General features: G+C 39.7%; 1 protein-coding gene and 1 long non-coding RNA gene across 2 annotated transcripts; both read right to left on the minus strand.

Annotated features, from left to right (window-relative positions):
* Window positions 1-8,949: 8,949 nt before the first annotated feature.
* LOC146390966 (uncharacterized) lies at window positions 8,950-11,135 on the minus strand. Its single transcript, XM_084923869.1, has 5 exons — window positions 10,987-11,135; window positions 10,758-10,826; window positions 10,548-10,598; window positions 10,385-10,450; window positions 8,950-10,253 (listed from the first exon to the last, which is right to left on the minus strand). The coding sequence occupies exons 1-5, from the start codon at window positions 11,060-11,062 to the stop codon at window positions 10,177-10,179; spliced, it is 339 nt and encodes a 112-aa protein (XP_084779995.1). The 5' UTR covers window positions 11,063-11,135; the 3' UTR covers window positions 8,950-10,176.
* A 4,447-nt stretch (window positions 11,136-15,582) lies between these two features.
* On the minus strand, window positions 15,583-17,401 carry LOC146390967 (uncharacterized). Its single transcript, XR_014799869.1, has 3 exons — window positions 17,277-17,401; window positions 16,188-16,223; window positions 15,583-15,959 (listed from the first exon to the last, which is right to left on the minus strand). It is a non-coding gene; the product is annotated as an uncharacterized LOC146390967 (long non-coding RNA).
* Window positions 17,402-20,732: the final 3,331 nt, after the last annotated feature.

The following is a 20,732-nucleotide window of genomic DNA, read 5'->3' on the forward strand; positions in this document are numbered from 1 at the left end:
TTCAGATGGAGTAAGTTGAGCTCCTGGAATATTTTAATCCTTCACACTTCTGTCAGTTTATTTCAACACTATTCAATAACCTTTATTCAAATTCTACTTGGTCACTTAAATACCACATGTTGTCTTCATATTGCATACGGTTCAACAAAGTCTAGATCCTGGTTACCATAAAAATTGAATGGGTCTACAACTACCATCCTCCTATCTTTATCCTGGTTGCACCAGGGCTGGGAAATAACCCTGAAGTAATAGGTTGCCAGGCAGGGTACACCCCGGACAGCTGACCAGTCTATCAGATAGAAACAAACAGCCATTCACACTCACATTCATGGATAATTTAGAATCATCAATTAACCTAGCTCTAATAGCTGCATGACTTTTCACTGTGGCAGGAAACCAGAATACCCAGAGAGAAACCACTGCAAACTCGCCAGACTGTGGACCTGCACCCAAGACCTTCTTAATGTGGAGCAACAGCACCAACCAGCATGCCAACAATGTAGGAAATACAGGAAAGCTATGATTTCCCGTATTTGATGCAGAATTATTTTGTTCTTGCCCTTGACAGGTTAATTCACAATAAATAGCAACAGCATGCATGTGGTGTGTGTGTCGTTGTCTGCCTCTTATAACTCCAGTGATTTTCCTGTAGTTTGAAATCTTATGCGGTGTTGTGGATTCCGTGAGTTCAGCAGCTAACCACTCTTATTAGATTGTATCGTGTCATCTCAATGAGAACAAATTGAGTTGTTGGATTTTTTTTTTTTTTTTTTTTTTTTTTCAGTGTGTTCCTCCTTCAATTAAGTCTCAATCACAAAAAATGTGGCGCTCTGAAATAAAACTCACACCGTTAATTCGTCATTTTCACTCTGTACCACTGCTCCTTATCATGCTGTGTGAAGCACAGTAAACAATTCAGTCAAGGCCTTGAGCCATAAACAGACATCACGCACAGACATTGTTTTCATAACCAAACTGCTTTAGACCCTGTCCCCCAAATCTACACAAACGCCCTCTGGGTGACATGAAATGCATTTAACCAATAAACAATCAATGGCTTCTTGTTGTTGTAACAGATTCTGTATTTGGACGTTTGTGTGCAGCATTTTGCGTGTCAGCATAAGCATTTGTTAGTAAAGCATTCTTCATTGCAGCAGCGTGTGTGTGTGTGTATCACTCTTCATTGCACAAGCATGTGCATGTGTGTGTGTGTGTGTGTGTGTGGGTCACTTCTCAGTGAACTGAATCAGCATTTCGATTTGTGTGCGTGTGTGTGCGTCATTTCTCACTCAATTGACTCAGCGTGTGTGTGTGTGTGTGTCAGTGAATCAACGAGTGCATATGTGTTCATATGTGTGTTTCTCTTCATTCTGAGTCAGTGCATGTAGATGTGTGTGTGTTTGTGTGTGTTTGTGTTCATCACTTTCCTGTTCTGGTGTTCTGGGTAAACCACGGCCTGAGGCGTGCCCTGGGGTCCTGCCCTCCTCCATTTCAGTCCGTTTGCATCCATTGGCGCTGCTGCTCAAAGTTCTGTCCATACTGGTTCTGGCCCCAATTGAGGCAGTCCTTTTCTCCAGTGTCCTGCATCTTGTCCTTGTCCAGCTCCTCCTTAACTTGACCCTTTTGCTTCTGTAGCTCCTTCAGGGCTTGCTCCTGCTGTAGGAGCTTCTTGTCAGGTTTGACGACCTCCTGCTCCAGCAAGCTCCAGCCTGATTTCAAGTCCTGTGTCTGGGACTCCAAGCCTGACTGGTGGGTTCGATTATCAGCCAGCTCCTCCTGAGCCATGCTCAGTTTCTGCTCTGATGCCTTGAGCTCTTACTGAGGGCAGAAACCTCAGAGTCTTTTCCGTACACGTCAGATTAAAGTCCATTGATGTTTTCCTTGCTTTGCTCCACGGCCTTCTGCAGCTCTGCTGTTCGGCTCTTCTCAGAGGTCAGCTCCTGGCCGAGCCCCGACACCTGTGCCTTCAGCTTTTCTTTTGGTGCTTTTGTCCATTCTGAGGTGCCTCCTGACCTCAGTTACTCCTCCTGTCTCTGGCACACCCTTTTTGCTGCCCGATCATCCGTGTTGGTCTGTCACTGTCCTGCACAGTTTTAATGCAGAGTTGTTAAGGTCAGCATTCTTTTGCTCGGCCTCACTTTTCCTCCGGGCTTAATGGGCATCTTGTCACAGCTCTGTCAGCTGAAGCTGTCTGGAAATCTCCCCCGTGTAGTGAAACGGGCCTTGGATTTAACGCTCTTCGTCTCCGCTGCATGAGATCGTTTTCCTGCAGCACTGTTGACATTTTCAGGTTGTTGTTGTGGGTCCAGCTGCTGTAGCATTTGGTCAGGGTCACATCAAAGATGGTAGAGGAGTGAGCAAAGATGGTAGAGGGGAGAGCAGGAGTCCAGGTCAGCCTCGGCAAAGCAGCCTGTAATCAAGCGTAAAGAGAAAAAACAAAAACAAAACAAAAACAGACGAACAGGAAAATGATGTTGTGTTGGCTGTGCTATTCAGAGAGGGGAGAAACACCGGGCCAGGCCCTGTGTCAGCCTTCTCTCCCCCTTTTTTTTGTTTTTTCTCAAAGTTATGTATGTATGTATGTTGGCTGTTATACTTTGTTGTGTTTGAAAATAAAAGTTGGTCTGATAAACTTATTTTCAGAATAACTAAATCTGAGACTTCGTGTCACTGTAAGATTATAACATTGATGGCAATATAATTGTTTGTTGTTCAGCAGTACAGTGTCCACCATATAATCAACTCATAACCCACCAAGCTGACAGGACAACACAGGTACATGTTAAAATTGTTAAGATCATGTTTAAAAGCCCAAAAAAGAATTTTCTTTCATTCAGTAATCACTTGTATTAATCAATCAGCTGGAAACATGTCACAATTTGAATCTTCTAACCACTAAATTTGTCGTGTCATCACTGGTTGGTCAGACCAGTGTCTTTTTTTTTTAAGTTAAGTTGTTGTCCTGCAACCCAGAGAGTTTATTTGTTAGTAGTGGATAAACTTTATCATTTAATAACAGGTGTATGTTAAGTTTCGCTGCTTTAACCTTGCTGGAAAATCTTCACGTGTTCATGAATGTAAGCTGTTTCTTCATTGCGTGTGTGTGCGTTTGTAGGTGGGTTATTTTAACTTTTTTTCTCAAACAAGGCATTTCTCTAACACGTGCCTTTCTCATACATTTCTCTGGTTGTGTGTGTGTTTTTATTTTGTTTCCCAAATTTAGATTCCTCACCTTAAATAACAGCATTCCATGTCTACAGCCAGGAGTTAGAGCTTGCTTGTGAGATTCAGGGACACATGGTGCCAATAACAATTCAGTCAAAAACTTGCCTGCAAATTTCCAGTGATGGTAACCGATAACTGGAGGAGAAGATGTCCTTTAAGCTTATTTTCCGGGTGGGGACAAAGTGAGGTCAAGCTGTAAACTTTTGAGCCAAAGCTTGGCCTGTCTGTCGTCCCAATTCTGTTTATGCTTTTGCCGCTGTACTCAGGTTTCCAGGTTGAGAGAAATCCACCTGTATTAACACACTAAAACATTCACTTAGTATTTCTTTTCTGAAAACATTCACTTACTATTTCTTTTCTGAAAACATTCACTTACCATTTCTTTTCTGAAAACCTCCTGATTCACTTCATCTGACTAGATTTTACTCTCTCTCTCGGTGCATACTTCTCACAGTCTGGCCGTTGCCTTTTATGGGCATGCAGAGTTCCTGTCACACACACAGCAGAAATTCGTGCTTGATCACACCCTATATTATGATAAAACCAACAGTAAATCAAATGTAACCGCTTATATTATTGAGCTGAACCAAGGGACACTTTAAAAATCTTATAAATCCTGCTTCACACCACAAAACTGAAACAAATCACAGCTGTATTTATCACTCAGTCTTACTCTGCCGACTGAAGTGCCGGTCTAAATCATGCACGATTTGTCTTTTCTATATCAAAACCCAGCCAAACATCAAACATTCACCCTAGTCATTCAAAACCTTATTTGTAATATTATAATCAGCAAAATCAGCGTCTTATTTACAAGTCTTTAACAGTATTTGCAAATCATAATTATAACACTCAATAACACGCTAAACAGGAAGAAAAAGTCCTCTGTACGCTTTACAGCAGCCACCTCATTTGCATGTTCACACACCGTCTAAAAATAGCTCGCAGCGCTGCAGCGCGCTGTCGTCACACACAGCCTCGTCTCACACACAGCTCTATTATTTTATATTACAAAGACGTCTTATATTTACAACCACTGTCAGGCCTGGCAGATTTAGCGCCTACACAATTTTGACAAATTTAAGTTAACGGTCCAACCGAAAAAGTCCAACTTTTTTGTGATCAATTAACCAGTATCTGTCCAACAGTTTCTGGCCTCATCTCTAAAGTCCCTAACTCAATTTAAAAGTGTCCAACACCCAAGGTCCAACCTTTGCTGCCCAAAAAAGCGCAGATACCGTTCCAAACGGTAAGGAGACTCTAACTCCTAGCTTATTCCAGGATGCCCTGTACCCCACAGTTAAGCCAAACTGAACTAACCCTGTTCGCCGACAGGTCAAGGTCGCGTGTCCACGGCCAGGAGGGAGCGTAACCTCCGGGCTATGCGCTTCTTAGCAGTCCAACTGCCGTTCTCGAAAAATTTATAATACTTTGAAACAACAGTCAACACCCCAAAACAAGTGTATGACTGACGCAGGTCCAACCTGTCTGACCAATGGGGACTCTAACCCACAAAATGACCAATTCCCTATCCAACTAAATTCACTCAGCAGTCCAACTGCTTTAACTTCACTCAGCAGTCCAACTGCTTTAACTTCAATCAGCAGTCCAACTGCTTTAACTACTCAGTACTGTCACAGTTCTCATGAGATTTTTCATCAAAATCAAAACAGACATTTACCAGTAGTCAAAGGAGCTTGCAAAGAAAAGCGTCTGGACTTCTTTAAGTTTACTTGAAGATGTTTCACCTCTCATCCGAGAAGCTTCTTCAGTTCTAAGGTCAAATGGTGGAGAGTCCCAGATATAAACCTAGTGGGAGTATCCCCCCACAGAGGGACAAAAGGACCCCCTGATGATCCTCTAATCGCCTGAGCCAAGGTGTGAAACTGGGTGTGGGTCCCAATCAGCCAGAGTTTCGGGTGTGTTCATTGTGAAACCTGGCCCCACCTTATCATGCGAATTCCTGAGGTCAGATGGCCCAGGATGTGAGTGGGCGTTAAGGCGTCTGGGAAGGGATCTCAAAACTGGATTATAGATGGCAGAGAGTTGGTGTCGTAAACCCCCGCCTCTGTTCAAAGATGGTCGCTCACAGTGGACATAGATGGCTTCTTTCAAAGATGGTGAGCGACCATCTTTGAACAGAGGCGGGGGTTTACGACACCAACTCTCTGCCATCTATAATCCAGTTTTGAGATCCCTTCCCAGACGCCTTAACGCCCACTCACGATGACCTGGATGACTGAGAACCTTCACAGACACATTTACCAGTAATTTCAGTGAGTAGACTTTAATTTAATCATGTCCAATTTGGCACACTTTGGAAATAATTCAACAGGTAGTGCCTTACCTTTGTATAAGCCGGCTTATGCCCACTCACGTCAGACCACTGGCTTGTGCCTGTCCGTTCGACAACCTCGGACCGTCCAAACCTCCAAAATTCCACCCAAATACCACAGGACGAGCCCCCAAACTGTTACGGATTCAAATATTGGGGATGGATACAAGAGGAAAAACCACAATAACAACACTGGTCCGGCCGGGTTGAGTCAAACGATGATTTTAATGATCACACGCGTGGGAGATGGACACCGTACGCAGACAGCATCAGATCTCAAAATGGTGGAGCATTGATCAAACTCTTATAGCCTCTAGTGGCCCCCACCTAATCATAAAAGCCTAAACATTCACATTCTTTCTCTCACACAGTGCCTAAGCTACGACCTTGGCTCCCTGTTTATCTGCTCCTGCTGAGATGGGGCAGAAAACTCCAGTGTGTTCTGTTCTCTTCTAATCAGACAAATAAGGCGATGACTTTCTGCAAACAGTATTTCTCATAACTCAGCAGTATAATGCATCATAAAACAATATCATTCATTCACAATCAACCAGCAGTCTAATGTAATGCAACTCAGCTTAATAAATGCAATAGTTATCACCTTCTTCTAATTCAGGAGAATAATGCAAACTAAAACTACATAATAATTCACCATCTTTAATTAAGGGTCTAACATGGCATAAAATAATATTATAATCTGACAGTTTACTCAAGTGAAAGCTTTAAACATTAGCCAGATACATAACTAGCCAACTTAAAGCTTTCTGATTTACCGTCTCCATTTCAACTTGGGTCTAACGTGCGGACTTCAAACTATATACCAGTTTTTAAATTGTGTTGATAGGCCACGTAAAACCGATGTTTTTTGTTTTTTTCTGAATAAAACGGTGGCGTTTAATCCGGGAAGAAACGGTAAAAACTGCGTTTTCTAAGGAGAGCGCTAGTGAACACGCTTTGCTTGTGAGTGTAAAAAAAAAAAAAAAAAAAAAAACTCCTTCCCTCTTGGTGGAAAAAATGTACCGTGTCGACCAATCAAAAAATGATATGGCAACATGTGGCATTTGGTTGTTTAGGAGTGACCGGCGAGAGAGAGCAAGTGAGCGAAAGAGAGAGAGAGTTTTGATACGTGAGAGATTTGTGACGTTTACCGTGTTTGGAGTCTCAAGTGTAGTGGTGTAGTCGTTGTCGTAGTGTAGTCGTTGTTTTGTTTTGTGTGTCAGTTCTACTAGTGAATGTCACAGTTGCCACCAAAGGCAGATTGCAGTGTAAACGCTGAGTGACACACCTGCTGTCAGACCTGCAGGTTTATCCCTGTGCTGTTCTCATCTGTCTTATAGTGGACACAAACTATTTTTTGGAGTTGCATAAATAATTTGTGTGCCTTCTTATTTGATGCAGAGCACCTGATTGTTCTGTAAATAGTTTTAAATGGTTATATAAAAACGTCTGAGCATTGGCTGCATTTTTAGGTAAATAGTACCATATAACTTTGTTGTTTGCAAAAGTTGTACATATTTTTTAAAAGTGTACAATTTGTATTTGCATTTCAAGTTATGAAAATGATTCCTTAAACATGCTTGTGGTTTTTGCAGTCAAAAATATCACTTTCTACTCGTATTTTACATTTTGTCTGATTTAGATAAATTGTGCTGATACAGTTTGTCAAAATGAGAAAATAACAGATTGGCAAGATAAACAGTTTTTAAAGGTGAAATATAGAGGCTAAATCAAAAGTCAAAAACGGCCAATTAAACCCTGGACCCCAGAGGGTTAGAGGCTAAAAGCAAAGTTTTCACCAAGTACTGTTTTTATTTGTGTGTATTGCTGCAGCTTATTTGAGTATTAACTTAGTGCCTTTGGGTGAAATAATGGTAATATGAGGGAGCGATCCATATGGTCACAAAGAATAGCCACTTGTTTCTGTGCTACCAAAGTTCCCCGGCTTTCATTCAAAATGTGTTTATCGTCAGCACCGACACATTAAACTGCTTAAACATTATAAATGTCTTCAAGCTCACACTGAGGCCTGTGGGGCACTATCAGCCACTGAGACAGTTCACACATTTATGTGTATTTGTACATGAATATTTCATACTTTAAGGCTGCCTGTTTATTTAAGGGAGATGAACAAAATACATTGGAATTGTACATAATCACATCACAGATGATAAACTAAATAGATTTTAAGTAGATGCTTGTGCATTCTTAAAGTCTCATATGTTGAATTGAACTATGTGATCTTTTCAAAGCCTCCCAGTCAGTGCTGTTCTCCATGCCTGTCTGACTGTACACGATGTTATTAGCACAAACACTTTAAAGGTATTATTTAGGACTTCAGCAATAATACAGACAGCAATGTAGTTAGCAATAAAACAGTTTCATTGGGAATTAACAAACAACAAACAAACATCTGTCTCCTATTTTTTGTCACACAGGAAAGAAGCATCAATATCTGATGAGAAGACTTATTTCCTTTTTGGGGTTTTTTCAACAGGAGATGAATATCTCTAACAAGTTGATTTGTTCACATTTCACATCTTCATTTTTAAGTGAAATGTGCATTTTGAGTTTATACACTATATGCATATAAGGAGCTTTATCACCAATGATAACTACCCTCATAAACACTACATGCATACAGCATTCAAATGGATTTAAACTGCAGTAGCTGCATAAATGAGGACCACTGATCAAACACTAGCAAGAGAATAAACTGTTACTGTTTCCTTCCTGTCACAGATGTAGTCACTGAGTTTGCTGCTGCTCCTTTGCAACGAGATGATGATACACTAAAGACTGATGCACAAAATCTACACACTGCTTCAAATATACATTGAATACATTTGGTGTGAAGCCCCGTATCAGCTGATGAACACAAACTTCATGCTTACTGATGTTCATGTAAATGTTCACAGCAGGTGAAGGTAATCCATGCACTTTCACAGCAGTGAAATAATTAACTAAAAATACTTTTACATTGTAATCAACAAAGCAGAGTGTCTCTAATTCAAAGTATCTCATTAAACTAATGCAGACTCCTTTAACATATCTTTACCTTATGGTGAAATTTTAGTTTGGTCATAAGTTCACTCACAGGAAGTAAGCGCGCACAAGTTAAAAAGGAAATGGTGTCCTTAACCAGAAGTGACTGTGAGACAAGATGAAGTCCTCTCTCAGCTCTTCTCTGTTTTCTTACAAGTATTCGTAACTACTGTATTATTAAATAATGAAATAGTTTTGCAGTATTCAGTAACTCAGTATTGTTGCTCAGATTGTCTAACTTTATAATGACAGTCTTTTAAAAATTCAGGAGATAATCATTTAATTTCAAAAACAGAAAGAAACTCAATGACAAAAATCTGATTAATGACATTTACAAACATTTCACTCTTGTACAAACTGTTTTCAGTGAGATCAGATGAAGTAAATTCAGATGATGAAACTCAGTTACACAGCTACATTTTTGGATAGCAGAGCACAGCTGCAAACACAGCAGCTGTTTATAGACTTGAATGTGTCTTACAGAATTAGAGGTATACGTATCACAGATCAAATAAAGGAAGCAATACGAGGAAGCAAGGCTGAGTTGCCATGGAAATCTGATTACGTACAGTTACTAGTGAAATACAGTTGTGCTTACTTCCCTCCTTGCTTCATAAGATGGTGGACTCCAGCTCATACTGAGGTGATTTGCCACAGAGTGTCAAGAGGAGGGAATGAGAATCAGCACCTATGTGCAGTTATTTACACTGCAGGATTAACCTGTTCCTGGACTAGTTCTTTTAAACAGTCATACAAGACATCTGATGTTTGCCTGAATAGGAAGTCTCGCAGTGTCACTTCACATGACATGGACGAAGTGCTGCACAAGATTGTCTTTTGGAAAGTGGAGAATCACACAGGGTGATCTGCAGGTGGTTCTTGTGGAGTCTTGTTTTTGTTTTGTTTTTTTTGTTTTTTTTCCATTAAATGGATTTTTGTGGCTGGGTCAATCAACCACTAAGATGACACTAAGAACCCAAATTAACAGTATTTCTGTCCTGCCTGGAAAGGCAGGGCTCAATGTCTACTCACAGTTCTTTAGTGACACACAAAACTCACACCATGCATAGACATCCACTGCTGAGTTAGTCTGCAAGGTGGCTCTTACTATATGGTAGCTAAAACTCTGTGCTCTGGACCATATACCATATGCTCAATAGTGCAACTGCGCTCTCTCGCCACAAGGGGACTGTCCCACACAGTTGACAGCCTTTCCAACAATTTCATTGATACATACATATGAAATGAAAATACACATTTGTGCTAAAAGTTCTATGTCCTATTTTACTATTTGTACATGTTTACTTTTATGGCTAAAAGTTTAGATTTTGCCATTTGGACTTTTTTTCTTTTGTTGTTGTTTTTTTGTTCATTTAACTCTGTTTCACAAGTCTGACATTTTTATTCAGCATGTAACAGCTGCAAAAACTGATCTATGGTATATATTTGAAAGAAATATAAACTCAGGCAATCAGGATCATTGCTTTGAATTCAAAATATCCTTTTCACTAAAAGTGACTTCAAGTTTTTAAGAGACTTTTAAGAGAAAAAGAGAAAAAAAAACAGCACTGCTGTTAAGATTTTAGAGCTGTGGCTGAATTTGGATTGACATTATTGTAGTCAGAGCTCTCCTCTGGGTCACCACGTTGCCCTGTTGAGGTGATCAAATGAAAGCATTTCAAAACAAACTCCCTCTGTTTTGTCCACAAATGCATTTATTATCAGTGAGAATAATCACCAATGTATATTTTGCATTTCAAATCTCACATTTTGTGCACTCACTTGTCTTGTTAATGACTTCGAGCTGAATCACAGATGTGACATTGGTGTAATCACCTTCTGCTGGACCTGAAATAAGAATCTTATTGACTTTCATGTCAAACACAGTTTTTGTATAATCATCCAGCTTCCACAAGCTCTGTATTAATGAAAGTGTAAACTTTACCATTTTCAGTGTTTTCACACCTTCTGACTGTCTCATAGACACAACGATCACCTGCAGGTCAGAGAAAATCAGTCACCTCATGTCTGTGATACTAATTTAAACACAAATGTTCTTGCAAATAACATTTATATTAAAAGCTGCAGCAGATGTAACAAGTACAGTCTTGTTGCAAATAGCATCACAATATTTGAAACTACATGAAAAACTAACCATGAAGAAGAGAGGAGTACACTTGCTGCTGATCTTCATCTCGATTGAGCGTCTGTTCATTAGCAGCACCTTTATTAAAAATTATAAACAATATGTTTGTTTTATGTTGTTGTGGATTATACATTCTTGTGAACAGTTCACACTTCATGACCCTATGCTGCATCTGTTTATTTAGTTATTTTAAAAAATAAAATATCTAATATCAGAAGAAGAAAAAAAAAAGTCTCACCTTTGAACTTTTTGCAGCAATACAACAAGAGCAGGAGGAAAATCAATGTAATTCCAGAAATTAGTCCAACGATCATCAGAACAGGAAACAAAGAGATTTCAGCAGTGGGGGCATCTGCTGTAGTTGAGAAACATATTTAAAAAACTGGACTGAATAAGTCTGGACTGGACTATAAGTTATTATAATAACATGAGAGAAACAGATAATACACCAGTGTCTGCCAGGTGCAGCCCACACACTCTCTCCTGTGTAATTTACTCCCCATAGAAACGTTAAGCTTCTGTTTCAAATAATACTTGGGTATTGTGTCAGCATTGTGCTCTTTTTTTTCAGTAATGATAATTATACAGTAGATATTGAGCCAGCCTAGAAGTGGATTCATATTGTCATCTATTCTAAATATTGTATAAAGAACATAATGAATACTGACAAATTGAAGTAATCACTCTAATCCAGGGGTGGCCAGCCCGCGGCTCTTTGCCTGGTTTCATGCATTTTTAACAGAGTGGCAGAGTTTTTATTTTTTTGTTGAACGCACTAGCAAGCCATTCTGCCTTATATGTCAGACGTCATTAGAGCATTTCATAGCTTCAAATCTTCAGCTCCACTTCAGCTGACTCCATACTAACATCGACCAGGAATTTTCAAAAGGGACTGAACTTCGCAGGCACGAGTTGGCCACTTTGAAAAGTCAGGCAGAAAAGCAGATACTGTTTTTCCAAAAATTTACGAAGTGCTCAGAGACCGTAACGCTCACATCCTATCAGCTGGCTTGGAACATTGCACGGGCTAAAAAGCCATACAGTGAAGGGGAGTTCGTTAAAAAATTCCTCAGTGATGTTGTTGAAATCTTGTCTCTTGAAAACGACAAACTAAAACGCATGGTATCAGACGTCCAACTGTCCCGCCACACTGTTGAACACAAAATATCGGACATTAACCCGGCTTTTGAATCATAGTTGCACTCTGACCTTCAAGCATGTGGGTATTTTAGTGTCGCATTGGATGAGAGTTTGGATATACAAGACAAGCCTCAGTCGGCAATATTTGCACGGTGTGTCAAACGATTGTGTGATCAAAGAAGAACTCCTTGATATTGTGCCATTAAAAGACAGAACCCGTGGCATAGATGTGAAAGAAACCATAATGGTTGCATTTGAAAGAGCAAATCTGCCCATAACAAAACTAACTGCAATAGCCACAGATGGAGTACCAGCCATGATGGGATCTGTGAACGGGCTTGTGGGGCTGTGCAAAGCTGACCAAACATTTCTTGAGTTTTGGAATTTCCACTGCATCATCCACATGGAGCAACTCATGTCTACATCATTGAATTTAGATAACGCCATGAAGCCTGTGATGAAAATCATCAACTACTTCCGCACACATGCGCTTAACCGCAGGCAATTCAAGAATCTCGTCACTGAGCTGGACCAAAGGCTTCCAGGTGACCTGCCGCTCCACTGTACTGTGAGGTGGCTGTCAAAAGGTCGCTTCTTTGAGCTTTTGGATGCCGTGAAACTGTTAATGGAAGAGAAGGACAAGGACTATCCCAAGCTCTCGGACCTCAAGTGGATTTTGGATCTGGCCTTTTTGGTCGACATTCTCTGTCACTTGGACAGACTGAACCTGACCCTGCAGGGTAAGTTAAAAATGCTGCCTGACCTGGTGTAAAGTGTGTTTACATTTGTCAACAAACTGAAGCCGTTCAAGGTGCATATTGCTCGCCTCCTGTGTTTTGACTATGATGTTATTTACCGATTATAAGTGATTATGTTCTCAGAGGCTCAAGGCTCATTGCACCACTTTCAGTGAGACCTAAACTGATTGCACTGGCACATGAAAGTCCCCAAGGGATTGTGTGCACAAAACAAAGATTAAGAGATCTCTACTGGTGGCCAAAAATGGACTCACAAGTTCAGTCTGCCATAACCTCATGCCTCCTTTGCCAGTCCAATGACAAAACTGCACATACTAATCCTGCTCCTCTCCAACCCGTCCCACTGCCTGATGGACCGTGGAAAAAACTTGGTCTTGACATTGTTGGGCCTTTTGATACTGCAATGCCTGCTTGTAGATACGTCATAACATTGACTGACTACTACTCCAAATGGCCTGAGCTTGCCTTTTCACCTTCTGCTACTACTGATGATGTCATTCAGTTCCTCTCATCTGTCTTTAGTCGTCATGGCAACCCAGAGAACATCGTAACTGACAATGGTACACAGTTCACCTCTGTAATGTTCACCTCATTCCTTCAGAATAGAGGCATCTCCCACAGCAGAACATCTGTCTACTACCCAGCTGCAAACGGAGCAATTGAACAGTTTCATCGTGCCCTCCGCACCGGTTTTGACTGCAATCCAGCAGTCAAAACCATGGAAGGCGACTGTGCTGGATTGGCTTCAAGTTTACCGTGCAACACCGCATGCAACTACTTCCCTCTCTCCCTATGAACTCCTGTATGGCAGGAAGATGCGTACTAAACTGGATGTCCTCCCTTTGCCTCCTGCTGTGTCTCCACTGGATGACGTTGCACGTCACTCAGTTCAGAAATATCAGTTGAAAATGCAACGTTACACTGATGGTAGGCGTCATGCACGGAAACCTTCTTTTCTACCAGGAGAGAGTGTGAGGATAAGGAAACCCCACCATGTTCCCAAAGGACATCCCAGATTTACCCCTCCTGTAACAGTAACAAAAGCCAAAAGCTCGAATGCCTTCTTGCTGAGTGATGGAAAGATTTGGAATGCCACTCATCTAGCACGCTGTCGTCCAGTGACTGAAAAGAACGCTGACACTGCTAGGCTGCACCACACTCAGACTGGCTCACCTACTGCCAGAAGACTGCCACGCGTCAAGTACAAGCCTCGCTGGCACAAAGACTATATTGTACCATAATAGGTTGCTTGGAAAAAGAACATTAGAGAAATGTTATTACTTGTTCTATCTTGGGTTTAAAAAGAACTTATTTTCTGCCACCAATGCACTAAGAAAAAATTGTTATGGAAAAACTGGAATAATAATTTCTTTTCATTTTACGTAGGAGTGCAATATAGTTTCAGGCTTATTAAGCTTTGCTAGTTGTAGTATTCTGATGTTATAACTATTGCAACATTTAAGTTCACAAGTGTATGTGTGACTTGCTAAACAGTGAATTACTTTATTTCTGTACTACGCTATTTGGTGAACTCTTTTCATAAAGAGAGAGGAGATGTTGTGTCCTGTAATGATCGTACCATATTGCACCACTAGAGGGTGGTGTTGTGAAATAAGAGTAAAGTGGAGTTGGTAAAGTTGGTAAAGTTTTAGAGTTAGAGTATAGTTAGATGGCTAACTGATAACTTGTTGTGTCTCCCTGTTACCTCTACGATGTAAAGTCTGTGCTGAATTCATTAAAGAGCACTGTTCCTTTATGAGGACTGGTTTATTACCGGCCGCTACTACACCCTTTTCTACATTTCCCCTGTGGGAGAGGAGCTGGAGCAAGCAAGTTATTTACTTGAAGGTCTTTCTTTCTTTTACCTTTCATCGTCAGACACACAGAAACACACCGGTTACATCAGCAGCCAGCGAAACAAATTCTGGATCCTTGGCTCTTAGTTAGCATTAGCAGCTCATGCTGCTCAGCTGTGAAAGGGCCTTCATGCTGCGCACTGTGACTCACAGTAATGGTCCCGGGTCAGCCCTGACTTTGTGTTAAACTAATCCTAAAGTAATAATGGTATTTCTAACCACTGATATATCAAAACTTTATCCTTTCAACAGCTAGTGAAAGTTAAGGAACCTGGCTTGTAACATGCATCCAATATCTGAGGCCAGTTGGGTTGTTGTTTTACAACAACTTTATTGGAAACTGTTCACACATATTAACAGTTGAGATACAAATAGAAACATGAAATCAACACAGAAAACTTCACATTGTATGTTTGATAATCATGAGTGAATGTATATTTCAAACTAAATGACTGAACTCACAGGTTATCTCAATGGTGACATCATCACTTATATCAGTGTAGTAAACTGGGTTTCCTCTTGTTCCTCTGCAGCTGTAGATTCCTCCTTCAGATACTCTGATATCTCTGTTTTGTTGATCTCTGATTTGAACTCCAGAGGTTCTTTGGGTTCGTCTGAACCACTCATATTTCCATCCATCAGAGCTCTGCACAGAGCAGGTCAGTGTCACACTGCCCCCTACTGGTATGATTGTTGTTCCTGCTGTCAGTGTGGCCCTGGGTCTATATGCTGTTATGAAAGAGGAAGAAAAATCAATGTGTTTTTCATTATAACAACATAAGAACATTAAAAAAAAATACAGTTTATATTTACATTAATATTTGCTGATCTCTAAATAACCGTAGTCTAAATGGTTGTCCATTCTATGGCCCTGAATGCAAACTAATGCTGATTAGTTGGTTTAGATAACAGAAACATCATCACTTTAAACTTTATGAAGCTTTTCATGTTTCTTCTTTTCCTTTAGAAATGTAATTAAATTTAATTTCATCCACGATTGAATCTGTTGTTAAAACTCAATTTGTTAATTTTGTTAATGACAACTTGCAGAGTCTGTGAGTATTGACGCACTGACTTTACAGTGGTCCTGGTTAAAGTTCAAGTTTCAATGACAAATTTAATTAAATGTTGTTCAGTTGATTATTTGAACAGGGATCATACATTTATGCTGTCGGTCACTTAAGACTTACCTAATATAGTTATAGAGACAGTATTACTGATCTTTTTATCACCTGAGCTCACCCTGTCACCAATGCACTGATATTCACCACTGTCATGTGTAGATGTAATTTCTAATTTGGAGTCTTTCTTTGGCCTGTAGGAGAAAACTTCTCGACCATCCCTGTTGATTTTGTAATACCAGTCAGTGTCTTTTCCTTCATTCATGTCACATTTGAATGTAACAAACTCTCCGATGAAAAAACTGGACCAGCTGGGTTCAATAGTTAGCACAGCATCTAGAATCCAACACAACCACACAGTTAACAATCTGAAACACTTCATGTACTGTTGAAGGCACAACCTTTGTTTATATTCACAAAATTATAAATATAGTGATAGATATATAAATAAATAAATAAATAAAAAGAAAAAATGTAAAGTGCTTAAGACTGAAATAGTAGTATGTAAACAGAAGTAAGATAAATGAAAAAGAAAAACAAAAAAAGTGAAAAATGTTTTGTCACCTTGAGCATATCCAGTACAGAGAAGCGTACAGAGCACTAAAATAAAGACAGAAACTTCAGACACGATCAAAGTAGCGACACTCAAATATGTCTCTGTAGGTTGTCAATCATCATAAAACAGGAAACAGAGGATGACAACACAAGTTTGACAACATGAACCAGAAGACAGGAAACATGACAGACTAACACAGAAGACCTAAGTGAAACATAACTAAACTAAACGCAACCAAAGGCAACCAGGTACCTCCCCCTGGTTTATTATTACTAGTCTTATTGTTTATGGTTCTCTTCTTCTAGCTTTAGTTGTTCTTTGTTTTGTGATTTCTAGTTCTTGGGTTTTGTTCCTGTGCCCCTCATGTTTAGTGTAGGTTCAGTTCTGTCTTCTTGTTTATTTCCCCAGTCAGTCGTGTCTCATGTCGCAGTTTGTCACTCCTGTCCCTGTGCTTCGTGTTCTCTCTGATCAGTGTCAACGTTGTGCCTCTGTGCCTGTTGTGTGTTTCCTGTTTTATTTTGATAGTCCCTGTCCTGTGTGCAGTGTGTCCAGTTTTGCTTCCCTTTTCTTGTTAGGTCTGATTTGTCCCGGCTGTGTTGCCACCTGTTCCCCATCCTCTCGTTGTCCTGCCTGTGTATTTAAGTCCTGTGTGTCTCTCTGTCCTTTTTGCCAGGTCGTACCCGCATAATGCTCTGTGTTTCTTTCCTCCCTGTTCCAAGTCAATTCTTAGTTTTCAGGTCCTGGAATATTTTGTAGTGTTTGAGTTTCTAGATTTGCTTTGTATTTGGATGAGAAGTTTTCCACCGTTAAAGCTTCCGTTTGAGTTTACTCCTCCGTTCAAAAGTCCTGGACCTGGGTCCAACATCCTGCCTGCCACACAGCAAACCATGACAACAAATCTTTCTTGGATAAACTAAAGCAGCTCTACTCTACATACAGACTGAAATTAGAGTCAACCATCAAAACATGTTGATAACAAAACATGAGTCTTCTGATCACATGACCTGAAATAGTGATGACTGATGCTCTGTTCTAATTACTAAAACATGTTTATGGATCAGTATGAATCAAACAATAGAAGTCAGTGATGTACTCACAGAATAGGCCCAGCTCACAGCGCAAAGTGGCTCCCATCCTCACATCCAGCAGTGACACGTCTGAAAACTTCTACAACTTTCTGCGAAGAGAGAGAGTGAAGCAGCAGCACAGCAGATACCAAAGAGCTGTGAAGGAAATAAAGAGTTTTTAATACTTCTTCCCTCAGCTTCCTTCCTTTTACACAGAAATAGCAACTTAACATAGTCTGACCACCACATCATGTGATATATACTGAGCAGCTAAAAGGGCAAAATAAGATCACAATTTCAGGATAACTTTTAAATGTGAAGTGTTTAGGTTATCTTACGTGCCAAAAACACAACAAGAGCACAGCTCTGGCTGCACCTTCACACACCACGCACACCGAATACTGTTTGTCATAAACCATTAGAAGCATCAAATCACAGCATCGAAGCATCATCATACAGAAACATACATAAGAAGCCACAAAATGCTAATGTTGCACTAAAGGCTGCTGCACAAAATCATTACATTGCTTCAAATATCCAATTGATACATTTCCATGAACAAATAAAGTCATCTGTCCAGGGTGTACCTCACCTCTCATCAGCTGGGATAGGCTCCAGCCCACCCGAGACACTGAACTTTATAAACAACCAAGAAAACAGATTCATACAATATTAAGGTTTTCTTAACTGACAAAGCTGAGCTTGATTTGTTTAAAGTATTTCATTACACTAATGCAAAACAGAAATAGTGTCCTTAAGCAGAAGTGGGCATGAGGCAAGAGGAAGTCCTGCCCTCTCTCTCAGATTATACGTGCTGCTGTTTTCATGGTGATGTAAGCTGTGTCAGTGACCACACAGTGGGCTGGTTCCTGGGAAATGTGAGTAATGTTTTGTTTTGTTTTTTTTAAACTGAAATGTAAAACGTTGACCCTGTGCTAACTTGCATATGACAAATAAAACTGAAAACTGAACTGAAATAAAACACTGTCTGACTCTTTTATAAACTGTTTCCACTGAGGACTATTAAAGAAAATCCAAAATTTACACCTGTTTGAGCTGAACACATACAAAACACTGTCTGATGTTTGGAGAGCAGAGCAAAGCTGCAAACAGAGCCACCGGCTATCCCAATTCGAAGTGTGCTTCAAATGCATACTGCAAATGCGCCGTCGATTTCCCCAAATATCAAGCGTGGTCCGGTGCACGCTTCGTGGTCCCATATATCCCACAATTCATAGCGCGGCGGTGGGTGTGGATAATTTTGCCGCAAAATACGGCAGAAGGGAGCGGCCGAAGAGGTGTTTTTTTTTTTTCCAAACTTTATTGAAATTATAACGCGAACAGTCAGTCATTCCAGTTCAGTTTGTACAGTAGACATGCAAGGCAAATAAGAGTAACAATATACAGTACAATGAAATAAGAAGGATAAATAAATAAAGGATTAAAAAAAAGGAAAAAGAAAAAAAAGGGGGGGAATGACAGACTTCATAACAACTTTGTACTTGAAAGTTGTGACAGCTCATTAGTTAAACATTTCTGAATGAATTTCAATCAATGATAAACCTTTTTTATTGGAAGTTAATTTAAGAGAGTTTAAGTAATATTCAATTTCAATCAAAAACAAATTAAATGATGGGGTTTAGTTTTGCAATTTACATTTATGTATATGGAATTTCCCTAATAAGATGGAGCGGCCGAAGAGTGAACTGTCAAAAGTACTGAATATGACGTCACTTATTTATGTACGAATGTTTAATAATTAAAGTCAGTCATATATCCACAAACACAACAAGCTGAAAGTCAGTGATATATATATATATATATATATATATATATATATATATATATATATATATATATATATATATAGTCATAATAATCTGACAATACTATAATATTGGCCATATTATATTTACATTACCACAGTGAGATGACTTTAGTCTCATGACCAACATTAACTAATTATTATTTACTAACTAATCTTAAATGATTGTTCAGCACAGAATGAAGCCCAACAATCATGTTTTACAGTCCCGTGGTCTCAGCCTCAGATACTCAACTAATCAAAGTGATTTCATGACAAAAATGAATGACCAACAAAACATTTGTCTCCTTCATTTCTGTCAAACAAAGCTGTATGTAACGTGTCTCGCGGTTAGTATCATGGTTGCTAGGCAACCTGAACAGCGCGACGAAGCGTATACGGTCCCATTTCACAAGCCTCTCACTTCCGCACTTCTCGTACTTATAGTACGCACCGTACGTAGTACGCGTAGTGCGCGTACTTCAAGCGTGCAGACCCTGAATTGGGACACAGCCTCCGATTCAGATGAGGAAGCACTGTGTAACAGGGCCCTGAGTTTGTACAGAGCAGAATCCACCATCAGTGAGACAGACTGCGCACTGCAGTGGTGGTCCAGTCGAGCAGGGACCCACCCACAGCTGTCTGTCCTGGCCCACAAGTATTTGATTAGTCCTGCCACTTCTGTCCCATGTTAGAGACTGTTTTAATTTGAAGGTCACAAAAAAGAGAGCTGCCTTGAGCTCTGAAATGTGAACGGGCTCATTTGTCTAAGTCACTGGCTGAAAGAGACAAACACTAAATAAGCATGACGGTATTGTGACTCCAATGGATTTGTTATGTTTTGCACTAAAATGTTTGATGATCACACTGTTTTAGGCTATTGTACAAAATAATGTGGCTAAGGTTACTCTGAGTTTAAAGGTGAAGCTGGTCAAATAGACTTTTATGTTTCTGCCTTATTTTCTTAAGAAGAAAAACTGCACTTTATGTTGATTTTTTAATTATTATTTAAAGAGTACCATTTTGAAAATGTGCTTAAAGTACTTAAAATAGCACTTTATTTTTAGGTCTGCCCAATTTTGGCCAGGGATTATTATTTTTTTTGTTTCTGTGTTTTGAATTGAAATGCAGTTTAAATGTTGTTTTTTCCCATAAATTAAAAGAGCTTGAGTTTACAATATTAATGTCCATGTCTATTATTTGATTCTATCGCCCACTAAAACCCTTTTCAATTAAAAACAACTTTTGTGCTCTGTTGTAAATTTTCATCTGCGATTAAATGTGATTAATTAAGATTAATTAATTACAAAGCCTCTAATTAATTAGATTTTTTTATCAGGCTCCACCCCTAGTTATTACAATATGTAGTATTATTTCTGTATGACAATATACACAGACTGAAACACAGTGAGCTACAAATGATGGAAACCATTTGATTAAAATACCATACGTCTCTTCTATAAACTGTTTGCACTGAGAACAATTGGAATAAATTCAGATTTTACAGCTGTTTTGCTGACCACATACAAGACTCTGTCAGTCTGATATTTGCAGAGCAGAGCTGCAAACACAGCTGCTGTACAAATACTATATTTGTGCTTCTTGTGATTTTCTGATTCATGTATTTAACTGCTGCTCAACAAAGTGACAGAGATGTAAATGTATCAAGCTAGACTTGTCAG

Source organism: Perissodus microlepis, chromosome 3 (assembly GCF_051167445.1).
Source record: "Perissodus microlepis isolate ML-2025 ecotype Zambia chromosome 3, ASM5116744v1, whole genome shotgun sequence".
Classification (NCBI taxonomy): Eukaryota; Metazoa; Chordata; class Actinopteri; order Cichliformes; family Cichlidae; genus Perissodus; species Perissodus microlepis.